Below are 17,842 nucleotides of genomic sequence, written 5' to 3' on the forward strand. Positions count from 1 at the left end.
TTAGGCTTACCAAATATTTGCAGTAGCAGCAATAATAAATAACCGCTAGTTACGGCGGCAATGCGGCGTCAGACCACACCTCCTGAATGCCTGGATTTACTTGCCGCATTGGGGAAGCAATTGGACGAGGGTGCTTTGGCGGATAAGTGTTTAGTAGGCATGGATGTATGGTAGGCGCGTATTTGCGGGTTTGCGGCACGGGTTGTTACTGGGACACGGCACGAGGATGGGGACGGAAACTCGGTCGAGAGCAAGGATTTAATACGTAGTATGTACTTGGGATATATATAGGCGCTGATTAATATATTGATTCCAATCACTTTGCTTGGCAGAGAGGGCAATTGCGATTTGATATTACTCACACTGCCTTGCATTAGGCAACGTGAAGACAACTAATTGCCTTTCTAAACAGCCGGGCAAATGACTTACCTATTATACCATGTGCCGAAAAGCAGTAAAATCTTTGACAGGCTAACTAGCTTGCTAAAGCAATTGCATGATTTTTATGTACGTGATTTATTGCACAGGAATGAGCTTGCTGTCTACCTACTAATACAAAAGCCAAGGCGCTAGAAGCCAGACCGCCTTCGAAATATCAATCCATCAACCAACCACAAATGAATTGAATTTTATTCGGCCCCGGCTGTAGACTACTTGTAGGTTGCTCCATACGACTCGGGTGCAGGCATAATCTCCCCATACTTTGACGTCGTACGGGGAGCTCCCTGCAAAGCCAATGGCTTCTCGGCGTCGTCCGGACGAAGCTGTCCATGGGCCGCTACTGCAAGCGATCGCACCACTAGAAGCCCGTGCTAGCACAGGTGATGGTAGTACATGTAGCAATAGTTTCCTAGCTAGCCCTGCAAGCGCGACGAGGGTTGAGTTGAGCGAGTGGACGGGGGAGCATGAGTCATGGAAGCTCAGATAGCATGCTATGCTACGGGTAGGTTATTGATCTCTTGGCGTTTGTAGGCCACACGGAGTGGTTTGGCTTTATCATCTCGCTATGGTTTTGCTCTTTTTTTTTCTCTTTTTATTTTATTTGGGTAACTGAACTGGCTGGTTGTAATATATAAGGCGCAGATGATTGCTTTTTAATAGTGAGGACTTGTAAAAGCTCTGATGGATGCGATTTGTCCGCTAGTTTATAGCACTTCATTCGACTTTTTGATCATATCTTTTTAAGATGTAGCGCATTCTGTGATTCCATGATGTCCTGATTAAGATATCTTGAAAGTCTATTAGAACGTATATTAACAGGTGGCAATTGGTACGACTAGGTACATAGGTAACAATCCTACTGCGAACATGGGTAGGCGTTCAGCGCGTTGGTACGTATAGTTTTCGGTAACCACAAGCTCACTCGGTCTCGCTATCATCACCATCACAGGACGACCTCAGTTTCCTAAATATATATCTATAATAAAGTGCCTGCTGCTGTTTGGGTGTCGTAATAGAGACTTAATTTAAAAGAGTATTGCTATTCGGGCGGTGCATTTTTGCTATTCGGGCGGTATTCTAGCCTGACTAGGCCCTTTCTAGCTAGGTTCAGCGGGGCCCAGGCCGGCCCACCAAAATACAGTGTAGTGCACTGGGATATACAAAATTAGTTGCAAATAAACATCGTAACTTTATATCGTGATATCGCGACTTCGAATTCCTATCAAGATCGCGATGGAAGGCGCACTAACCTTTGAAGACTTCCTCAACGGCCTTGATAATGATTCTGCGAGGCCGGCCGAGATTGCCTCAGAATAGCAGAGTTCCCGTTGATCGCAACTTGCAGCCGATTATAACACCCTCCCTGCCGACCTCTAGTCAACCGGGCGGTCGGAGATTACCCTCAAGCATACGGCGCACTCGAACGGCAGCAGAGGTTGAAGCTGCTAGTCAGGGAGCCTCGCAGACGAGGCCAAAGCGATCACGAGTTGCAGGAAGCAATAGAGGCCGAGGAAATCAAGGAGGAAGACAGAGAGGCTGCGGCCGCGGCCGGGCCTCAGGCACTCAAGGCACTCAAGGCACTCAAGGCCTTGCGGTTATAGAAGAAAGCAGCGCTGCAGATGCTGCTGCAGAGGTTAAGGAAGTTATCCCGGCAACGCAAATAGAGCCCTAGAAAACACGGTCGCGATAGCTTCATTTTGCATTTCTAGCTATAGTACCTAATAACTACTGTCTGGCCTTTGTATACAGTTTTGGCTGCCAGGACTTTACACTGTAATTTGGTGTGAAAAGATGGGTTGCATAAACCTAGGCCCGATTAGGCTTGGTAAGGTGGGCGTACCGCCCGAATAGCAAAAATGCACCGCCCGAATAGCAATACTCATTTAAAAATGCAGTTAAATAGCTTCAAATAGGCCACAAAGGTCGATGCAGTAAAGGGCTATACCATCAAGCTCAACCAATGCTAGATCACCTGGTACCCAACAACGAAAAGGTTCAAGATACAGTTCCTACACAAAGATAAGGCTCTAAGCCGATGGCTCAACAACGGTTGAGTTGCAGGTAATATCATGATATCCCTTTTGGCTACCGTGCAATGCAAACACTGCCCTGGAATCGATAGTGTCAATGGTTTAATCGCATTATATGACTCTGTCCAACAAAGCGCCTCGTAGTTATCCTCTCCTCCGGACTCGATTATAAAGAGCATTTTTTGGGGGTGACATGATTGCGCCAGGAGGCAAATGTTTAATTCATACTGTTAGCCTCCTGCATCCGACCTTAGAGAATTCAGACTTTTAAATTACGCTCGATCTGATATAGCTTTCAAGACGAGGCTGCTATTTATTTTTCGGAGAATTATCGTGAGTGAATATCCTATATTCTATAAGCCTTATAGGGGATTTTTTAATAAGAGATATCGCAAAAGGGGGATGATGGGAAGAAAACCATATGAAAACCTGTCATAGATTTAAGCCGCTGGTGACTTTTGGTCTTTGAAAGGGAAAAAAAATTAAAAATAAAAAAAATAATCCCAGCAGAGCTCTTACCAGAGCATACTTATTGCCAGATCTTTGATTAGAAAACGCCCCCGTCTCGTAGGTATATGCCTCTCTCGGTTCGACCTTGCGAGACATCTGACTTACCGTTTGATGTGGTTGGTGTAACTCTAAACCAGCTTGTAAGCTCAGAATCATGCGAATGAGATTAGATCTGGTGGATGACCATATGAAGGGGCAGATTGCGCCTGGAATGCTCATTCCTTGAGTTTGCCGGCATGCATCACTGTCGATATCGCGGAGGATGAGTTTGACAGCGATGCAGCCAAGACGGTTCGGAAGGCCTGGGATGAGGTTGGTGTAAGGAGGAGGACCTAGACGAAGGACTCGGGTGTGCTGTTTGCTGAGACGCGCTCTGATGTTGTTGTGATTATTGTTTGTTGATGTTGCTGCTGTTATTGACGAAGGCGCAGATGCTGATATCACTATGACCTTGCGAAATGCGTCTACAACGCTTCAATACATAATAATGTTTTATTAAATCTCGATAGTGTTGAGATTTATTGATAGAGTGAGTCATAAGTCTGATATTGCAATTGTAATCGCACAAGTATCCCGTGTGATGTTTGAAGTTCTCTACGATCGAGGACCGCATGTCTAGTCAAGTCGGATTAACTGACGTGCCTCTTTTTTTTTTTATCAAATGAACCTTCCCAGGAGATAACGACAAAGCAGAAAGCAGAAGCTGCTTTTATATGACCTGTATCGATGAAGATTTCAAAGGAAGGAACGAGAGGCTTAAAACAGCGGAAAAGTAGAACCGCTTTCAATTTAGGAAGGAACGACCTTGCACCAAGTATGGCAGAAAAAAAAAATGCATCTCTGTAGTTTAGCAGCTTCAACTTCTAGCATCTTCTTTTCACTTTTCCTTCACCTGTAGCATGTCACACATATTCCACAGCAATCTATGACCATTCATGATTTCCGCAAATACTGATTTCTAGGCCAAAAAGTGCAGACACACAGCTCGTTCATACAGAACGCTACGACAAGACAGACCACATGGCTTCATTTACACTTTTCAACAGCATATCCGGCCGCACTGGTAATTCTATGGAGATGCCATCTTCGCTTTCCGCAGAAGAAGAGCGTCCAGAGAAATCATCTCAACCATCCCCCCTTCCCGCTGGAAAGCTGGATTCTCCAAAGTATAATGAGATTCGACTTCGATACCAGCTATCGCTGCCCACTCTGAGATCGCTCTCTACTATTGAGAAAGCGCCCGATAGACGAAAAGTTCTCCAGACTGCATGTCTTGCAGCAGAGTTCCGGTCTTTCCCTATACGGCCAGAGGAGAAGAATTTTCTGAGGGAAATCAACGATCACACGGGAATTCCTTACCCCATTACCGGAAATGCTACTGAGCCGTGGCACAAAGTGTTATTGCTCGTTCAGATCGATCTTTTGCGCGGAGGATGGCCGAACAAGATATCATCCAATGGTCGCAAAGAGCTGCTGCGAGAGAGCTGCCGAATCTACGTCGTATTAGATCGCGTGTTGAGATGTCTAGCAGACATACTTGGCGAGAGAGAAGACGGCCGAGGAGTGACTGTCACTCTTGATGTTTTGAGGAGTGTCAAGGCTAAAGTTTGGGAAGGCACTGATATGGAGTTGCTACAGGTAGACGGAATCGGCGCGGCAAAGATGAAAAGACTTGTCGATGCAGGCGTCAAGACTATCAAGCAACTCGCTGGATTGGAGTTTTATCACATTGAACGATTGCTCAGTAGGAACCCACCCTTTGGACATCAAATGATCCATCAACTATCGGGATTCCCATTGCTGCATTTACACCTTGATGCAGTTAACAAGTGCACGCTCCCGCAAGACGGTATCCAGGACAGCACCAGATCGGAACCCCGCCAGCCTTGGGTGGTTAGAGTCGTGTTGGGATTTGGTAATGAAATTGTGCCAACCTGGTGCAAACGGTGTCCATGGACGACTTTGGTGATTGAAGGAGATGACGGGCGGCTCCTGTGGTTTTGGAGGGGAAGTGTAAAGAGGATGGAGAACACCAAGATCATGTTTGTTCGTCTGGATGTCAAAAAAGGGGAGAGTATCAAGGCAACCTTTGCCTGTGAAGGGATTGTAGGGACCCTCGTACGATTTACATTGACTATCTAGGGTGTGCCATGCCTGGAAAAAAAGCACCCCCAATTCGATTCTTACAATTTTTCTCTCTTCTTTTTTTGCCCTTTTTCACACCTTTCCCCCCCATACATCGAACAAAGTACCGGCATATTGATGATTTCCCAGAATTACCTATACAACTAAGAAAATAAACAAGATGATGCAACCCTGGAGAAATTAGAAGGGACTTCCCGTCGCATTGGCTTGTAGTCGTTGAAACCAATGAGCACCGACCAACCTATTTTTGGTTGTAGCGTGGATGCAGGGCAAACAGCATAGTCCTTGACAACTCACTGCAACTAACTCTCAGCCGCACGCATCCTGGCTAGCTCCTCTGTAAGAAGGAGAAATTAGACGCCGATTTCTGCAGAAAGAGAGAGAGAAGCAAGCACGACAAAGAAGAAAGGAGAGAAAACGATACGAAAAAACAAAACAACAAAAAGGGATGGCAAACTTCCTTACTCTTTGTTTGGGAGAGTTTTTAGTCTCAACGATAGCTCTTGTGAAGCTTCATCTGTCTACCGTGCTCATCGCGAGGACTGTTCTCCCCCAAGCTGCAGCCTAATTCTGCCCGATGGCTTTTAGTGGCAATCAATGCATCTTAGCCACATCTCTACCTGTGGTTGCCTTTGGAAAACATGTCCCGTGGTCCAAGGCACTCCCTCTCGAGTGGTAGCGCCAATACGATATACGATAGTGCTGGCAAGAGCAGTTTAGAAGTATGTTCTCGGCTGAGGCTGGCGCTGGTCTAGTCTTTCCCGCTAAGCTTAAGTGCGGCTCCACCGCGACAGCCGACGATCATTGCTGCTATTGTTGCTGGGCTGTTATTGACATTGACGACAGCAGCCTGGGCGTACAGCAAGCGTCTTGTTCATCGACTCAAGGTTATAGCCGCTGGCTTAATTGCAGGTCAATGGACTTCTGAAGACAGCGAGTCGAGGGCTGATTTGTAGGCGAATTGTTCATTCTCGTGCCTAGGCGATGATCCGACTGCCGCCGCTGTTGTTAGGGTATATGCATACTTGTAAGGTATTAGTGGGCGACTTAGGATGGAGATCATCTACAATGGTCTGCTCCAGTTTCTGAGCGGCACTCGACGACTATCACAAGCATTATAGCGAGCTAGAGCGATCCCATGTCTCGCGTATAGTCAACTATCCAACTACTGCCTCGCACTATTCCCAGAACTGCCTATCAATGTCCACATGGCCCCCAGGAGCTGAAAGATTCGACCCCGCTCTAGCAACATTTCTTTTCCATCCTTCTCTTGAAAAGGCATCACTTATGGTATCGCCAATGTTAGCAATCCCCGCCACCGCTACCGCGACTGGCGAGCATAATGCATCAAGACTGACCGCCTCGCTGAGAGGCGAGCGGATAAACAAGTTCTCCACACCCTCATTTTCTGGCACCAATGTCTAATAACTCAGTGGCTAAGCAATGCCACAGGAAGCCGTTTAAACAGCCTGCATGAAACTGGGCAGCAGCGTAAGCCACCTCTTGATTGTGGCCTGGGTGTAAGGCTTCCTCTGGCACACTAGAAGTACTACCCGGCAGAATGGGCTGAGGATTAGTGCCGGCATGGGTCTTGTTATGACTCCAACAGATGCACTAACATGGGCCTTCACCAATGAACACTGCCTATGCGTCCCTTGTTTGACCCCTGGGTAGGACGGCTTGTTAGCTCATGATGGCTTCGGAGGAGGCTTAAAACGTGTGTGAGTCTAAGCTGCCTAGTCGAGCTGGGAGAAGCCGTGGGAGGAAAAAAGGAAATTGTTGAGAGCTCTTTACTACCTTGTCTGGTCTCATATAAATGCGGCTGAGAATTCTCTTCAGCTCTGGCCGCACGACTTTCATTTCCCAGCACTTCTGCAATTGGAGGAGGTGATTTTCTCAACATAAAGGATTCTTGTCTTTTCAATTCTTTACATCAAGACACCTTTATGCTTTCCTCGATTATGCCTCCTTACTCTGCCCTCCTCCTGGCTGCGGCCGGGCTCGCCGCCGCCGAAGGTTTGACGGCGATGAACCTCGGAGAAGTCCTCGGTCGAGGTGTAACTGCCGCCGGCCTGGGCTCTTCGGCCTTTGGCGTCCACGCAGTCACTGGTACTTGTGGCATCGGAGAGACAGATTGTGATATCGGCTGTATGCCTTTGACCGGCATCTGCTGTGGCTTAGGCAACGGCGCTTACTGCGACATTGGCTACTCATGTGTTAGCGATGGCTGCTGTCCTGTTGGGAAAGTTTGCACGGGCGAGCCTACAGGCTGCGAAGGAGACCGTGACCTTTGCGGAGAGTTTTGCGTGCCCAAGGGAACTTGTACTTCAGGAGGAGGAGGTGGTGGAGGAGGAGGAGGTGGTGGTGGTGGTAGCGGAGGCGGCGATGGAGGCTGCCCTACCGGATATGTGGCCTGTGATGACGAATGCATGCCCTCTGGCAGTGTCTGCTGCCACAATGGCTACCACTGCGATGCTGGACAAACATGCACAGCTGATTTCCAGTGCCAACTTGGTAGCGGTGGTGGTGGTAGCGGCGGCGGCTCTGGTGGTAACGGCGGCGACAACCAATCTTCATCCCCTGGCGACTCTTTCACGAGCGAAGGGTCTGGTGGTTCTTCAGGCCATCAAACCAGCTACAGCCTCTCACCAGACCCTCAGCCAACGAATGCTCCCACCCAGTCAAACCCCTTTGGCGGATCCGGCGGCGATGACAACACTTCTAATCCTTTCCCTCCTGTCACCTCTGGTGATAGTCGGCCCAGCCCTACCGATAACGGCTCGCCCTTCACTTCAAATGCTGGCCCTGCCATCACTTCTGACGTCGGCCGCCCTACTACGACTGCTGCCTCTCGCCCGACCAGCACTAACGGCGCCAACAGCGATGCGATCGGCTCTTCCAACTTCCTCGTTGGTCTTCTCGCCTTCATCCCCTTTGTTCTATAATCAGATTCTCCGCCGCGGTGATTTGAGATGTGAAACATTTGGGGCTTTTGGGCTGATGCTTGCAATAATGAATGGAGGGACAAGGTCCTAAGGACAATGTCCAGTAATGATAATGGAATAACAGTTGGTGGGATTGAGATTGAATTTGAAATGATACCTTTATCACAGTCGAGAGACTCAGCTCCTGAATGGCGAGATTGTCGAGACGTCGGATAGCTATTAGAGATATAAACGATTCTAATACCATAATTATCACTCTTTGTGTTAATTTATACTATCTGTCTTATGTGTCCATCAACGTTTTGTTCACCATGTTTTGCTTAGTCGCCGATTCACACTTCACGTATGTAAAAAAAATTGTTGGCACTTTGATATTTATTTTTGATTGTTTTTTTTTTTTTTTTTCAAGCAGCCTCTTGTCCTTGTCGTACGGAAAGTGGTATTCGCCTACTTATACAAACGTCGCAGTCGCGTTCTCCAACGTCCCCCTTTTATGACACGGGTAGTTTTACAAGCTAAAGAACAACGAGATATAAAATGGCATATGATGTAAATGTTTAGGAGGGGAGGGTAAGAAAGAAAAAGAAAAAGAAAAAGAAAAAGAGAGAAAATTCACACACATGCGACCAAAACCGCATAAACGCCATGTCTGCTCCCTAAATCTTCGCTTTTTCCATTTAGTGCAGTCGTGACGTGAGCCAACAACGCCTTCCATTCCCCAAGTCTGGCCTCCCATTTGCGTGGTCCATAAGGTGTTCCTGTGGCCCCTTATCTAGCCCCAATGTGTTCCTCTTCAAAATATCGTATTTCTCCTTTATATGTGGCCGGCGTGTCGTTTATTGATTATACATAAAATTTTCTTTAAAGAAAATAATAAAATTATTTCTTCCCTGCAACCTGGTTAAAGCTCTCCAGGACCTTGTCCTTCAGATCTCCCTTGTTCTCCTGAGCAAGTTCTTCTGTCGGCGTCTCAGCAGATGGCGTAGCGCTTTCTCCTTCTCTGCTGGGAGAAGACGGCGAGGTAAGCTGCTTGGCCAAGACCTTTGCCTGAGCTTCGCTGACTTTTCCGTACACGTTTAGACCAGTGGCAATCATGCCGCTAATGTCGCCAACGTTTCCAGGGACGACCACTGCCGTGCCCTCCTTGGCAAGCTTGCTGAAGGCCTCGACGTACTTCTCGGCCACTGTCAGGCTCATGGCGCCCTGGGCTCCGTGGGCACCCTTGAGGATGCTTGCCGCCACAGCATCAATACCCTCGGCAGTTGCTCGGGCTTTGAGCAAAATAGCTTCGGCCTCACCATCGGCTTCGTTGATGCGCTCGGCACGCATAGCCTCTGAGGCGAGAATGACGCTCTGTTTCCGACCCTCGGCAATGTTGATGGCACTCTGACGCTGACCTTCGGACTCGAGAATCTCGGCACGCTTGGAACGCTCGGCGGTAACTTGGCGGTGCATGGCCTCGACGACGGCTCCAGGGGCGTGAATATCTCGGATCTCATAACGCAGGCAGGTGACTCCCCATGCTTGGGCAGCTTCGTTGATAGCGGCGGTAATGTTGATGTTTAGCGCAGCACGCTCCTTGAGAACATGGTCGAGGGAGAGCTGGCCGATTTCTGATCGCATCGTGGTCTGGGCGAGCTGGGAGATGGCATATTCGGCATCTTCGACTCCGTAGCTGAAATAAAATTCTTATTAGTATAGACCAAGTGACCAAGTTTCGCCTCTCTGTCAGACTCTGACTGTCTTTGATCCTACTCTCCGAACAACGCCGAGAGAGAGGAGAGGGAGAGAATAGAAAGTAGGACGAGGGAGAAACAAGCTGCGTGCAACTCACCTAGCCTTGTACGCATCAAACACTCTTGTATACAGAACACCGTCCAGATCCAATGTTACGTTGTCGGCCGTAATCGCACTCTGACTCGGAATCTCAATGGCCACTTCCTTCAGGCTCTTGACGTACGCAATCCGATCAATCACCGGAGCCAGAATTGCCAATCCGGGCTCTAAGATGCGGCTAAACTTTCCCATTCGCTCAACAATCCATGCTGTCTGCTGCGGCACAAACCGTATAATGGTGTTGGCGGGCAACCGAGGTTTCTGGAAGTACGAGGGCAGAGGGCCGCCGAAGCTGCCACTGTTACCGGAGAAGCTGGCGGGGAGACGAGTGCGCGAGGATGTCGAGAAGGAGAGGTGCGATTGGGGGCGCAGAAAGAGGGCCGTGGTTGTTCTCCCCGCGCGGAGGGCGGCCCTGGGCGGCGGTAGTGAAGGCATCGTGAGATGTGAAAAAGCGAGTCGAGTGATGCGAGTGTATGTTGGGTGCCTTGCTCGCTGGCCGGGGGTTGCGAATTGCTCGTTGGCTTTGCCTCCGAATCGCTATCTGTGTGCCAGTGCAATACGGGCCAATGATTGGAGTGTCACAGACGAGATTGGTGGAGGAGAAAACAAGAGGGAAATTCGGCTGTCGTATGAGAAGTGAGCAGTGATGTAGATGACTGCGGTTTGTCTGAAGGCACAGCTTCCATGGAGGAGCAGTAGCTGCTTTTGGCGCTCACGGACACCCGATGCTTACCCGCATGGCTGCCCCGGCCATACATCGCACTATCTCAGCCCAGCAACAACCAGCTGAGTAGGTGCTAGGGAGGTACCTCAGGCCAGGTGCTCCGTGCCTTCCAAGCCATTCCGTCATTTCTTCTCGCTGCCGCCTGCCTGCTGTGCATTTTCGTTTCGGCGGGGCATCAGGTTCCGTGGCTTTCGTTCTCCATCAAAACTGCCCCGCGCCAGGAACAGCTGCACCGTTTTTTATATTAAGACTGACGCCGACGATTATACGAACCGCTCCGATCCTGACCGACATATCCTCGACTTTTGCGGCGCTAGATCCGTTCGATCGCAGAGCCAGAATACACGCATTTGAACAGCAGTGATACGCAGGTATTGCGCTGCGCAGTAGCACAAAGGACGAAGGACGCATCATCAGATAAAGAAAGAAAGACAAGGAACCATGTCTGCCAAGGTCCCGCGCAACTTCCGCCTGCTGGAAGAGCTCGAAAAGGGCGAAAAGGGTCTCGGAGCTGAAGCCTGCAGCTACGGCTTGGAAGATGGCGAGGACCTGCTCATGTCCAACTGGAACGGCACCATCTTGGGGCCTCCGCATGTAAGACTTGACTCACTCCCTCTTGGATCTTGCTTCTCGAAAACACATTGTCTCGGCCTCCCCGCAGAGGTCAACGTTGTCGTATAAGTCAATGTACAGCTGGGAAACGGGATCCCGCTGGGTTGAAAGAGAAGCAAAACACACACATGCCGAATCGCCGACTTCGCCTCTCCTTCAGCCCAAATCGTATCTCGGCAAGAGGAAATCAAAAAAAGAAGAGGCTAACCCACGTCCCTTTGCAGTCCGCACACGAGAACCGCATCTACAGCCTGAAAATGCACTGTGGCGATAACTATCCCGACGAGCCCCCCTCCATCCAGTTCGTCAGCCAAGTCAACCTCCCCTGCGTTAACCCTCACAACGGCGTCGTCGACCCGAAGCAGCTCCCCTGCCTGGCCCAGTGGAAGCGTGACAACACTATGGAGATGGTCCTGATTGAGCTGCGAAGGTGAGCTTTTCTGCGAACAATATTGAACTGAGCATCAAGGCTAACTCAGCATTGCAGATATATGGCCTCTCCCGCGAACAAAAAGATTCCCCAGCCCCCTGAAGGCTCTACATACTCATAATCCTCTTAGGCGTTTATTCGCAGAGACTACGGAAGACAAAGGGGGAAGGGGCGTTCTAGACGGGAAAGCGAAAGGGCCAACAGATATACGTGAAGACCTCTCCTTCAGCCAAACAAACACACAAATCCATATCAACATCACCACGCACAAAGAACTCACGTAGCATGTTTTTTCCCCTAAATCTCAAATCATTCCATTCACATTTTACATTCAGAGTTTGGTAGCACGAAAATCATAATTCACATTCCAAATCGTCCACTTCTTTCTAAGGGGTAATTAATTTCTTTCACATCAGTTGCGCCATAAGTCGATGCTACGTGAAAACCAGCAAACATAAAATTTCGTACTCTTTCCCGCTCACCACCCAAACCAATCAATCATAGCGCCCTCTCAATCTTCCTTCCCAACTCGCAGCAAACATTAGCCCAAGCCTTGATCTTTTTGATTTCGCTCCAGTCTATCCTCAATCATATGTGAAAAAAGGTAGAAAATAAAATGAAGAGAAGAGGGACATAAGAAAATCCTTTCCGATAATGCTGTTTGCTCCGGGTATCAATTTAAAATGTGCTTGTCGGTAATAGCAACGGCTAATCCATTATGTATGTAGGAGTACGTGACGTAAAGAAAAAAGTAACAAAAAAAAAGAGAAAGGAAAAAAGAAAAAAAAAAAAAAAGAAAAGAGATATTATAGGGGTAGTAGCAAGTTCAACGTATAAGCGGTGAAGAATCGAACGGAAGTTGTAATTTGTGAGTCGCTCCTCGAAATTGCGACAAAAGGTAGAGGGTGCAGATAAGTATATATATGTAGGAGAGTGAGAAAATTGTTGCAAAAGGCACAGGTGCAGATGATATATATATGATAATGAGAGTAAGGGCGTAAGGGCAACTCCCTTTCTCGTTCAGTCGTCGTCTCCCCACCACCCCGGCTCGGTATCTCTTCGCACGAACCCTACAGCACTCAATCGTGCTGTATTCATCGCAGCACGGCGGGGCGGCCGCGGTTGAGGGAATGTCTCGTTGGATATCGGGCTGTCTGGTCGAGGTACGTCTTCGTTGCCATCCTCAGAGAGCCGGGTAAGTTTAGGGCTTGAAGTGACGCTCTCAGCTTGAGGTTGCTGTCGCGTTGCCTTATTCTTAAGCTTAGAAGTGCGTTTGTCCTCCGGATGATCCCAAGAGACGGCATGAAACCCTGACGAGTTGGTTGGGTCTTCAACAACTCGGCCATCGCTGCCGATTTGGTTCCACTGGCCATTATGTTGCTTGCCTTGATCAAGATACACACGGATATCATGCTGCTCTGAGTACTCATCTGGGCCACGAGTGGAAGAGACAAAAGATGCTCTTTCAGATGACGTGTCTGTAGTCAGGCGAGAGGGTGCTCGAAAATGCTCGTCTTCGCTGTAGGGGTGTTCCGGAATGGATGCACTCATCAACGAACTGGCTCCGGACTGCCGATGCTTTGAGCTGTGAGATGGAGGCGCGGGGAAGTCAAAATCGAGCATGGAGTCGGTCACCATTACTTGTGATGGAGTCGAGACGTGTCTTCTGCCTTGTCGACCGTCCAACGGAGGTTTATTGCTAGGCCCCAATTGCGATTTTTCACGCATGGCCTGGGTTTTCTTGCGGAGTGCAGAAATAAGCATCTCCTCTTGGCGGGTAAGCGTCATGACGCGGCCGTGACTGCCAGAATCATCAATGGATGACCGGGCAGATCGCAGATAGAAGTTGACCGAGGAAGGGCTGAGCGGTGGTGTTGGCTCGTCGGGTTGGTCTGATGAAGTAGCAAGAGATTCGCGTCGCAAAGAAGACGCGGTGCCGCTGGTTAGCTGTGCTAATGCCTTTTGTCGATCCAATTCCGCCTGAGACGGCCGGCGTGCAGGCAGAACAGTCACAGGGGGGGAGTCTTCTGCCCCGAAGCCGATTTGACTTGTCATGCCTGATCCTGTTGAGTTTGTAGATCCAAGTGAAGGCTTAGGTGAGGGAGCGCGGGCGCCGTCTCTGTAAGGGAGACTCAGTCGGGACGGAGAAGGTGAAAGCCGTTGTTTGCGCTCAGTGTTAGTAATAGCAATGTACGTGTTGGCCGGCGCGAAGCTTGTCTTTTTATTCGGTGCCCCGCTTGGCTCACGTCCTGAAGGCTGGCGTGGCCGTGATGATTTCGGTAGTTCTGGTAATGGTCTGGTTGGATGAGGAAGAGGAATGTGGTCCCTAGTGGAAGACCTGCCGTCATCATCCTCTTCAGAGTCAGAAGATAGAAGCAGCACGCTCTTCTCCTGGAAATCGGCCTCCTGCATCCCGCCGTCGGTAATCCTAGACGCCCTTGAAGTTCGAGTGTGTCTACTTGAAACACTTCTAGCTCCGTCGCCCGGCGATGAGGAGTAGTCTGACTGAGCCACAGCCTTTGGCTCGTGTGATTCACTTAGAGGCTTGTGAAGCCAGTCCAGATTTTGCCGTGCTGGCACTTCTCGCCACTCCGCTTCTGTCCGGCTATCAGCTGGGTCAGTCTTTTGGGCAGTGTTGTTTGTGAGATCGGAGTCGTCGCCTAAGCCATGACGAAAAGTCATCTGTTCATAGTGGTTATATAATGTGGAAAGCCCGTTATCTGAAAGTTGTGTCGTCATTCGACGGGCTTCCCCAGTACCTGGTGGAGATTGTTCGGTAGCGAAAGATCGAAAGCTGTCTTTTGTTCGCCGTTTGAACATGCCGCGTAGATCACTCTGCCGATGAGATGGAGTGGGAAACGGAGATGAGAGCGTAGGAGTTTTGGTCGAGCTGTTTGATAGATTGGAATTAAATGTATCCGATCCTTTTTTAGACAACCGCGGGGTTGGTCCGCCGCTTGAAAATTCGAGATTCGGAGGCTTCTTTCGTAGTTTAGCAGACTCATTGGCACTGTCAGTATCTTGGAAGTGATGTGTCTTTGCGGAGAGGCCATTATTCATAATCGGGATCGAGGCTTGTCGTGAAAGAGACCGCGAATGTTTCGATTTGTCGTGCCAAGATTTGATAGTCGAAGACGACTGTGCTTTCTTAAGTGTTCCGGGCAAGGCCATTGCCCCAAAGCCAACACTATCGGCGAGAGCACTGAGCCTCATGTTTGAAGGGGACGGTCCACGTTCTCTTCTTAACTCAGCATCAGCCCTTGGTATCCTTGCCTGGCCGCCCGGTAAATCAAATTCCAGTTCGTCTAGGGTCGAGTTTTCGTAGCCACTACCAGCAACACTTATCGTTGGCTGTGGGGTGCTATGAATTGAAGAAGAATCGATGCTGAGTGGCGTCGAGCCCAGGATTTTATGGGCTTTACTCATGGGCATCAGTGGTGGTGCTGGCTGCTGAGGCTCCTGCGGCTTCTTACGTGCCGGTCTGGAAAAGTTGAACTTTCTCATCGTGTCAGATTGCCCCCAAAGCGCCCTAAAAAGTTCCGTCTCAACCCTGGTTGTCGTCGTACTACTTTTCCGTCATCTGACAAGATGGGTCGAATGTATCATGTAAGAGACGAAATGAATCAGTCCGGCTGTGCTCTGGTTTCCAAGGACCTCGAGGATGCAATAACAGGTTGAGGCTGGGGTGTGAATAGGTCGGGATTGTAGAGAAAAAAAAGAAAAAGAAAATCGGAATATAGCTTGTCGTTCGCGAATGCCGCTCGTTAGCGGGGCCCCATTCTTATCGCGTATCTTCGTCGCTTTGCCTGTACAGAGTAGTAATAGATGAATGAAGAGAAAAGAAAGAGTCAGACGGCGCAAAGAGAGCACAGGATTTCTCGCCCAGCCGAAGGGATAGCGGTTATGGCGGGGAAAGACGCGAGTTGCAAAACGAGACTGGCAAGATCGGGAATGGGGGCTCTCGTGTAAATGAACAAAAGAAAGCTGCGGGTGCTGCCCAGGATGTGGTGAAGCGAGGTCTAGTGTTCTGCAATGCTGGATTAGACCACTTCAGAGTCCGCAGTAAGTCTCCACACTGTAATTACCTGGAGCAATATACACAATGCGACCAGCCGATCATGAACGACCACCAGGGAGCAAGATGCGAGGGTACAAATAAGGTAAGGTCTTGGCTGCATGCGTAGACACTTCTTGTATGTGCTCCGTGTTATAGAGAAAAGAGGCGTCGTCCGGGAAATGATGCCTCTGCAGGTAGCCGGTGTCGATAGGAGCTTTGTCCCTTTTTTTTCTTCCTTTTTTACCTTGTCCCGCTTCTTCGTGGCAGAAAGGATAGGCGAAAGAATCAGCCCCGGCTGAGCCAAGAGGGGAGGGAAATAGCGCCGTTGTCGACAGCAATATGGATGTCTCAGACGATGCCGGCAAATTTACAGGGCTTAACAACAGATCACCGACTTGGATGCAACGCCATCGACTCCTCGACGAGCAAGGATTGCCGAAGCCATACAGCAGCTTCTCGCTACAGGCCCGGCAACGAATTGGATTTGGCAGTATCAGTGGTGCCAGCAGGAGCACGCACACACACTCGCCTGCATGTACCACACCCGCGCTGGTGTACTCCGTACTATCTGTATTTGCAGTAGCGCGTGCTTGTCGACCGAAGCTAAGGCCGGTGTAAGAGCTCGCGGGAGATGAGTGGCAGTCGTTGGTGCCAATGGTCTACTACACAGGCGGATTCCTTCGTCGGCAGTGAGGGGGAGGGCTCAACGAGCACGCCATAGAATGCCCCGGGCCTTGCGCATGCAGTATCGAGTATGTATGTAGGTACTGCACAATCAATGCCCCGTCGGTACTTGTCGCCTGCGCGAGGCAGCTCTCAAATTATCTCGGACGGAGGGCTTTGCTGGGGCGACGCTAGCCACGATCTCCACGGCCGACCCATGCTCGACCTCTCGTCTTCCCTGCCAATAGTCAACAGTAGCACTAAGTCTGGGCAGCGCCGGCGCAGCGGGCTTGCAGATATTTTCGTACCAAGACGGACTTTTGCGACAGGTAATAACGGTGGCACAGAATGCCTCAATGCGTCGCAGGTGGCCATACCACCTTCTGGACCGCCTGCGTGGCTTCTGTGTCTGTGCATACGCTGGCACGATGCCATCCCGGTCAATGAGTCGGTGTCGTCTCCTGCTGACCAGCCATCGGTCGAGCAAGCGTCTAATTTCCGCGGGGACCCGTCCTCGGGGGCTAGAGCATCTCAGCCTTTCTGCAGCGCGCTGCACCACATGGCAAGCACAGAATGACGTCCCGGGTGGTGGCGGCGAGCGAACAGAGCAGAGGTGGGAAATGAGAAATGAGGTCAATCCCAGGGATCCCCCCTTCTTAGGCCCCTCCCGCTGCAGGTGCCTGGGCAGCTGAGGTAGCAGCCCGGCGGAAGCTCCCTGCTTAGCGATGTCTCGTAGCGCCGATTTTCAGGGCTTCAGCGTGCTAAGGTGCCCGGATCGGCCGCTGGAAGCTACAGGGACATCCTTAACTTGCATGTGCATACATACTGTAAGAGCTGATGCATCAAAATCCGGAAACAACAGAAGCAACGTCGAGCTTGCTGCTGCCATGATCTAGCCGTTCAGCAATGCACTGGTATCAGCCGAGTCTCCCAACAGAGGCATCGACAACGGAAGCTGGTTGTCCAACACAGCATACATTAGCAGTTGCACAGGTCACAAAGTCGATTCATATGGAGAATTTGACACTCTGCACGTTTGGTACTACGCGCGAACAAGCAAGACCGGCGGCTTTCCTCAACTGAAACATCTCAGAGCAAACCCAAAATCATCGTCGTCCATCTCCTTCTGCAGCTACAGCTTGCTGCAGGGAAGTCTCCTAGACCGCTTGCCTCAGCCCGGGGGTGGCCACGTTTCTCTGCAAGCATGGATGGATGAACGGAGCACCAGCTGCGCTCAGCGTATCCCTAATCCTACCCCTTTTGTCTATAGAGCCAAGTCGCTGATCTTTCAACTTTCAACGAGCCAATGAATTGCCACAATAGCCAGCCATGTGGGTTGTGGCTGGATGCCTATTCTCTATGGCGATGCCGTGGCACGCTGCGGTGTTCCCGTCAATCTCTGGGGCACGTACTAAACCCGCTGTCAAATCTGGCAATTTGGTAGAATTC

At 50.0% G+C, this 17,842-nt stretch overlaps 5 protein-coding genes across 5 annotated transcripts; 3 read left to right on the plus strand and 2 right to left on the minus strand.

Moving 5' to 3' along the window:
• Window positions 1–4,001: 4,001 nt before the first annotated feature.
• On the plus strand, window positions 4,002–5,123 carry TrAFT101_001414 (uncharacterized protein; the record flags this gene model as incomplete). Its single annotated transcript, XM_024906416.2, has 1 exon — window positions 4,002–5,123. One exon carries the CDS (start codon window positions 4,002–4,004, stop codon window positions 5,121–5,123), a length of 1,122 nt encoding a protein of 373 aa, XP_024762511.1.
• A 1,274-nt stretch (window positions 5,124–6,397) lies between these two features.
• Window positions 6,398–8,322, plus strand: TrAFT101_001415 (uncharacterized protein). The gene has a single exon (XM_024899674.2). The coding sequence runs from the start codon at window positions 7,073–7,075 to the stop codon at window positions 8,069–8,071; it is 999 nt and encodes a 332-aa protein (XP_024762513.2). The 5' UTR covers window positions 6,398–7,072; the 3' UTR covers window positions 8,072–8,322.
• TrAFT101_001416 (uncharacterized protein) lies at window positions 8,205–10,923 on the minus strand. Its single transcript, XM_024899632.2, has 2 exons — window positions 9,906–10,923; window positions 8,205–9,746 (listed from the first exon to the last, which is right to left on the minus strand). The coding sequence occupies exons 1-2, from the start codon at window positions 10,340–10,342 to the stop codon at window positions 8,951–8,953; spliced, it is 1,233 nt and encodes a 410-aa protein (XP_024762515.1). The 5' UTR covers window positions 10,343–10,923; the 3' UTR covers window positions 8,205–8,950.
• Window positions 10,924–11,072: 149 nt separating this feature from the next.
• Window positions 11,073–11,794, plus strand: SPM2 (Ubiquitin-conjugating enzyme spm2; the record flags this gene model as incomplete). The annotated part of the gene is made up of 3 exons (XM_024907721.2): window positions 11,073–11,225; window positions 11,468–11,673; window positions 11,731–11,794. 3 exons carry the CDS (start codon window positions 11,073–11,075, stop codon window positions 11,792–11,794), a joined length of 423 nt encoding a protein of 140 aa, XP_024762516.1.
• A 647-nt stretch (window positions 11,795–12,441) lies between these two features.
• Window positions 12,442–16,715, minus strand: TrAFT101_001418 (uncharacterized protein). The gene has a single exon (XM_024899612.2). The coding sequence runs from the start codon at window positions 15,175–15,177 to the stop codon at window positions 12,694–12,696; it is 2,484 nt and encodes an 827-aa protein (XP_024762517.1). The 5' UTR covers window positions 15,178–16,715; the 3' UTR covers window positions 12,442–12,693.
• Between the last annotated feature and the right edge of the window lie 1,127 nt (window positions 16,716–17,842).

Source organism: Trichoderma asperellum, chromosome 1 (genome assembly GCF_020647865.1).
Source record: "Trichoderma asperellum chromosome 1, complete sequence".
NCBI lineage: Eukaryota > Fungi > Ascomycota > Sordariomycetes > Hypocreales > Hypocreaceae > Trichoderma > Trichoderma asperellum.

Coding starts and splice junctions, on each gene's coding strand:
- TrAFT101_001418 (XM_024899612.2), bottom strand. CDS start 15,177: ATGAGAAAGTTCAACTTTTCCAGACCGGCACGTAAGAAGCCGCAGGAG.
- TrAFT101_001416 (XM_024899632.2), bottom strand. CDS start 10,342: ATGCCTTCACTACCGCCGCCCAGGGCCGCCCTCCGCGCGGGGAGAACA. Junction 9,747..9,905: donor TTTGATGCGTACAAGGCTAG/GTGAGTTGCACG, acceptor ATTTTATTTCAG/CTACGGAGTCGAAGATGCCG.
- TrAFT101_001415 (XM_024899674.2), top strand. CDS start 7,073: ATGCTTTCCTCGATTATGCCTCCTTACTCTGCCCTCCTCCTGGCTGCG.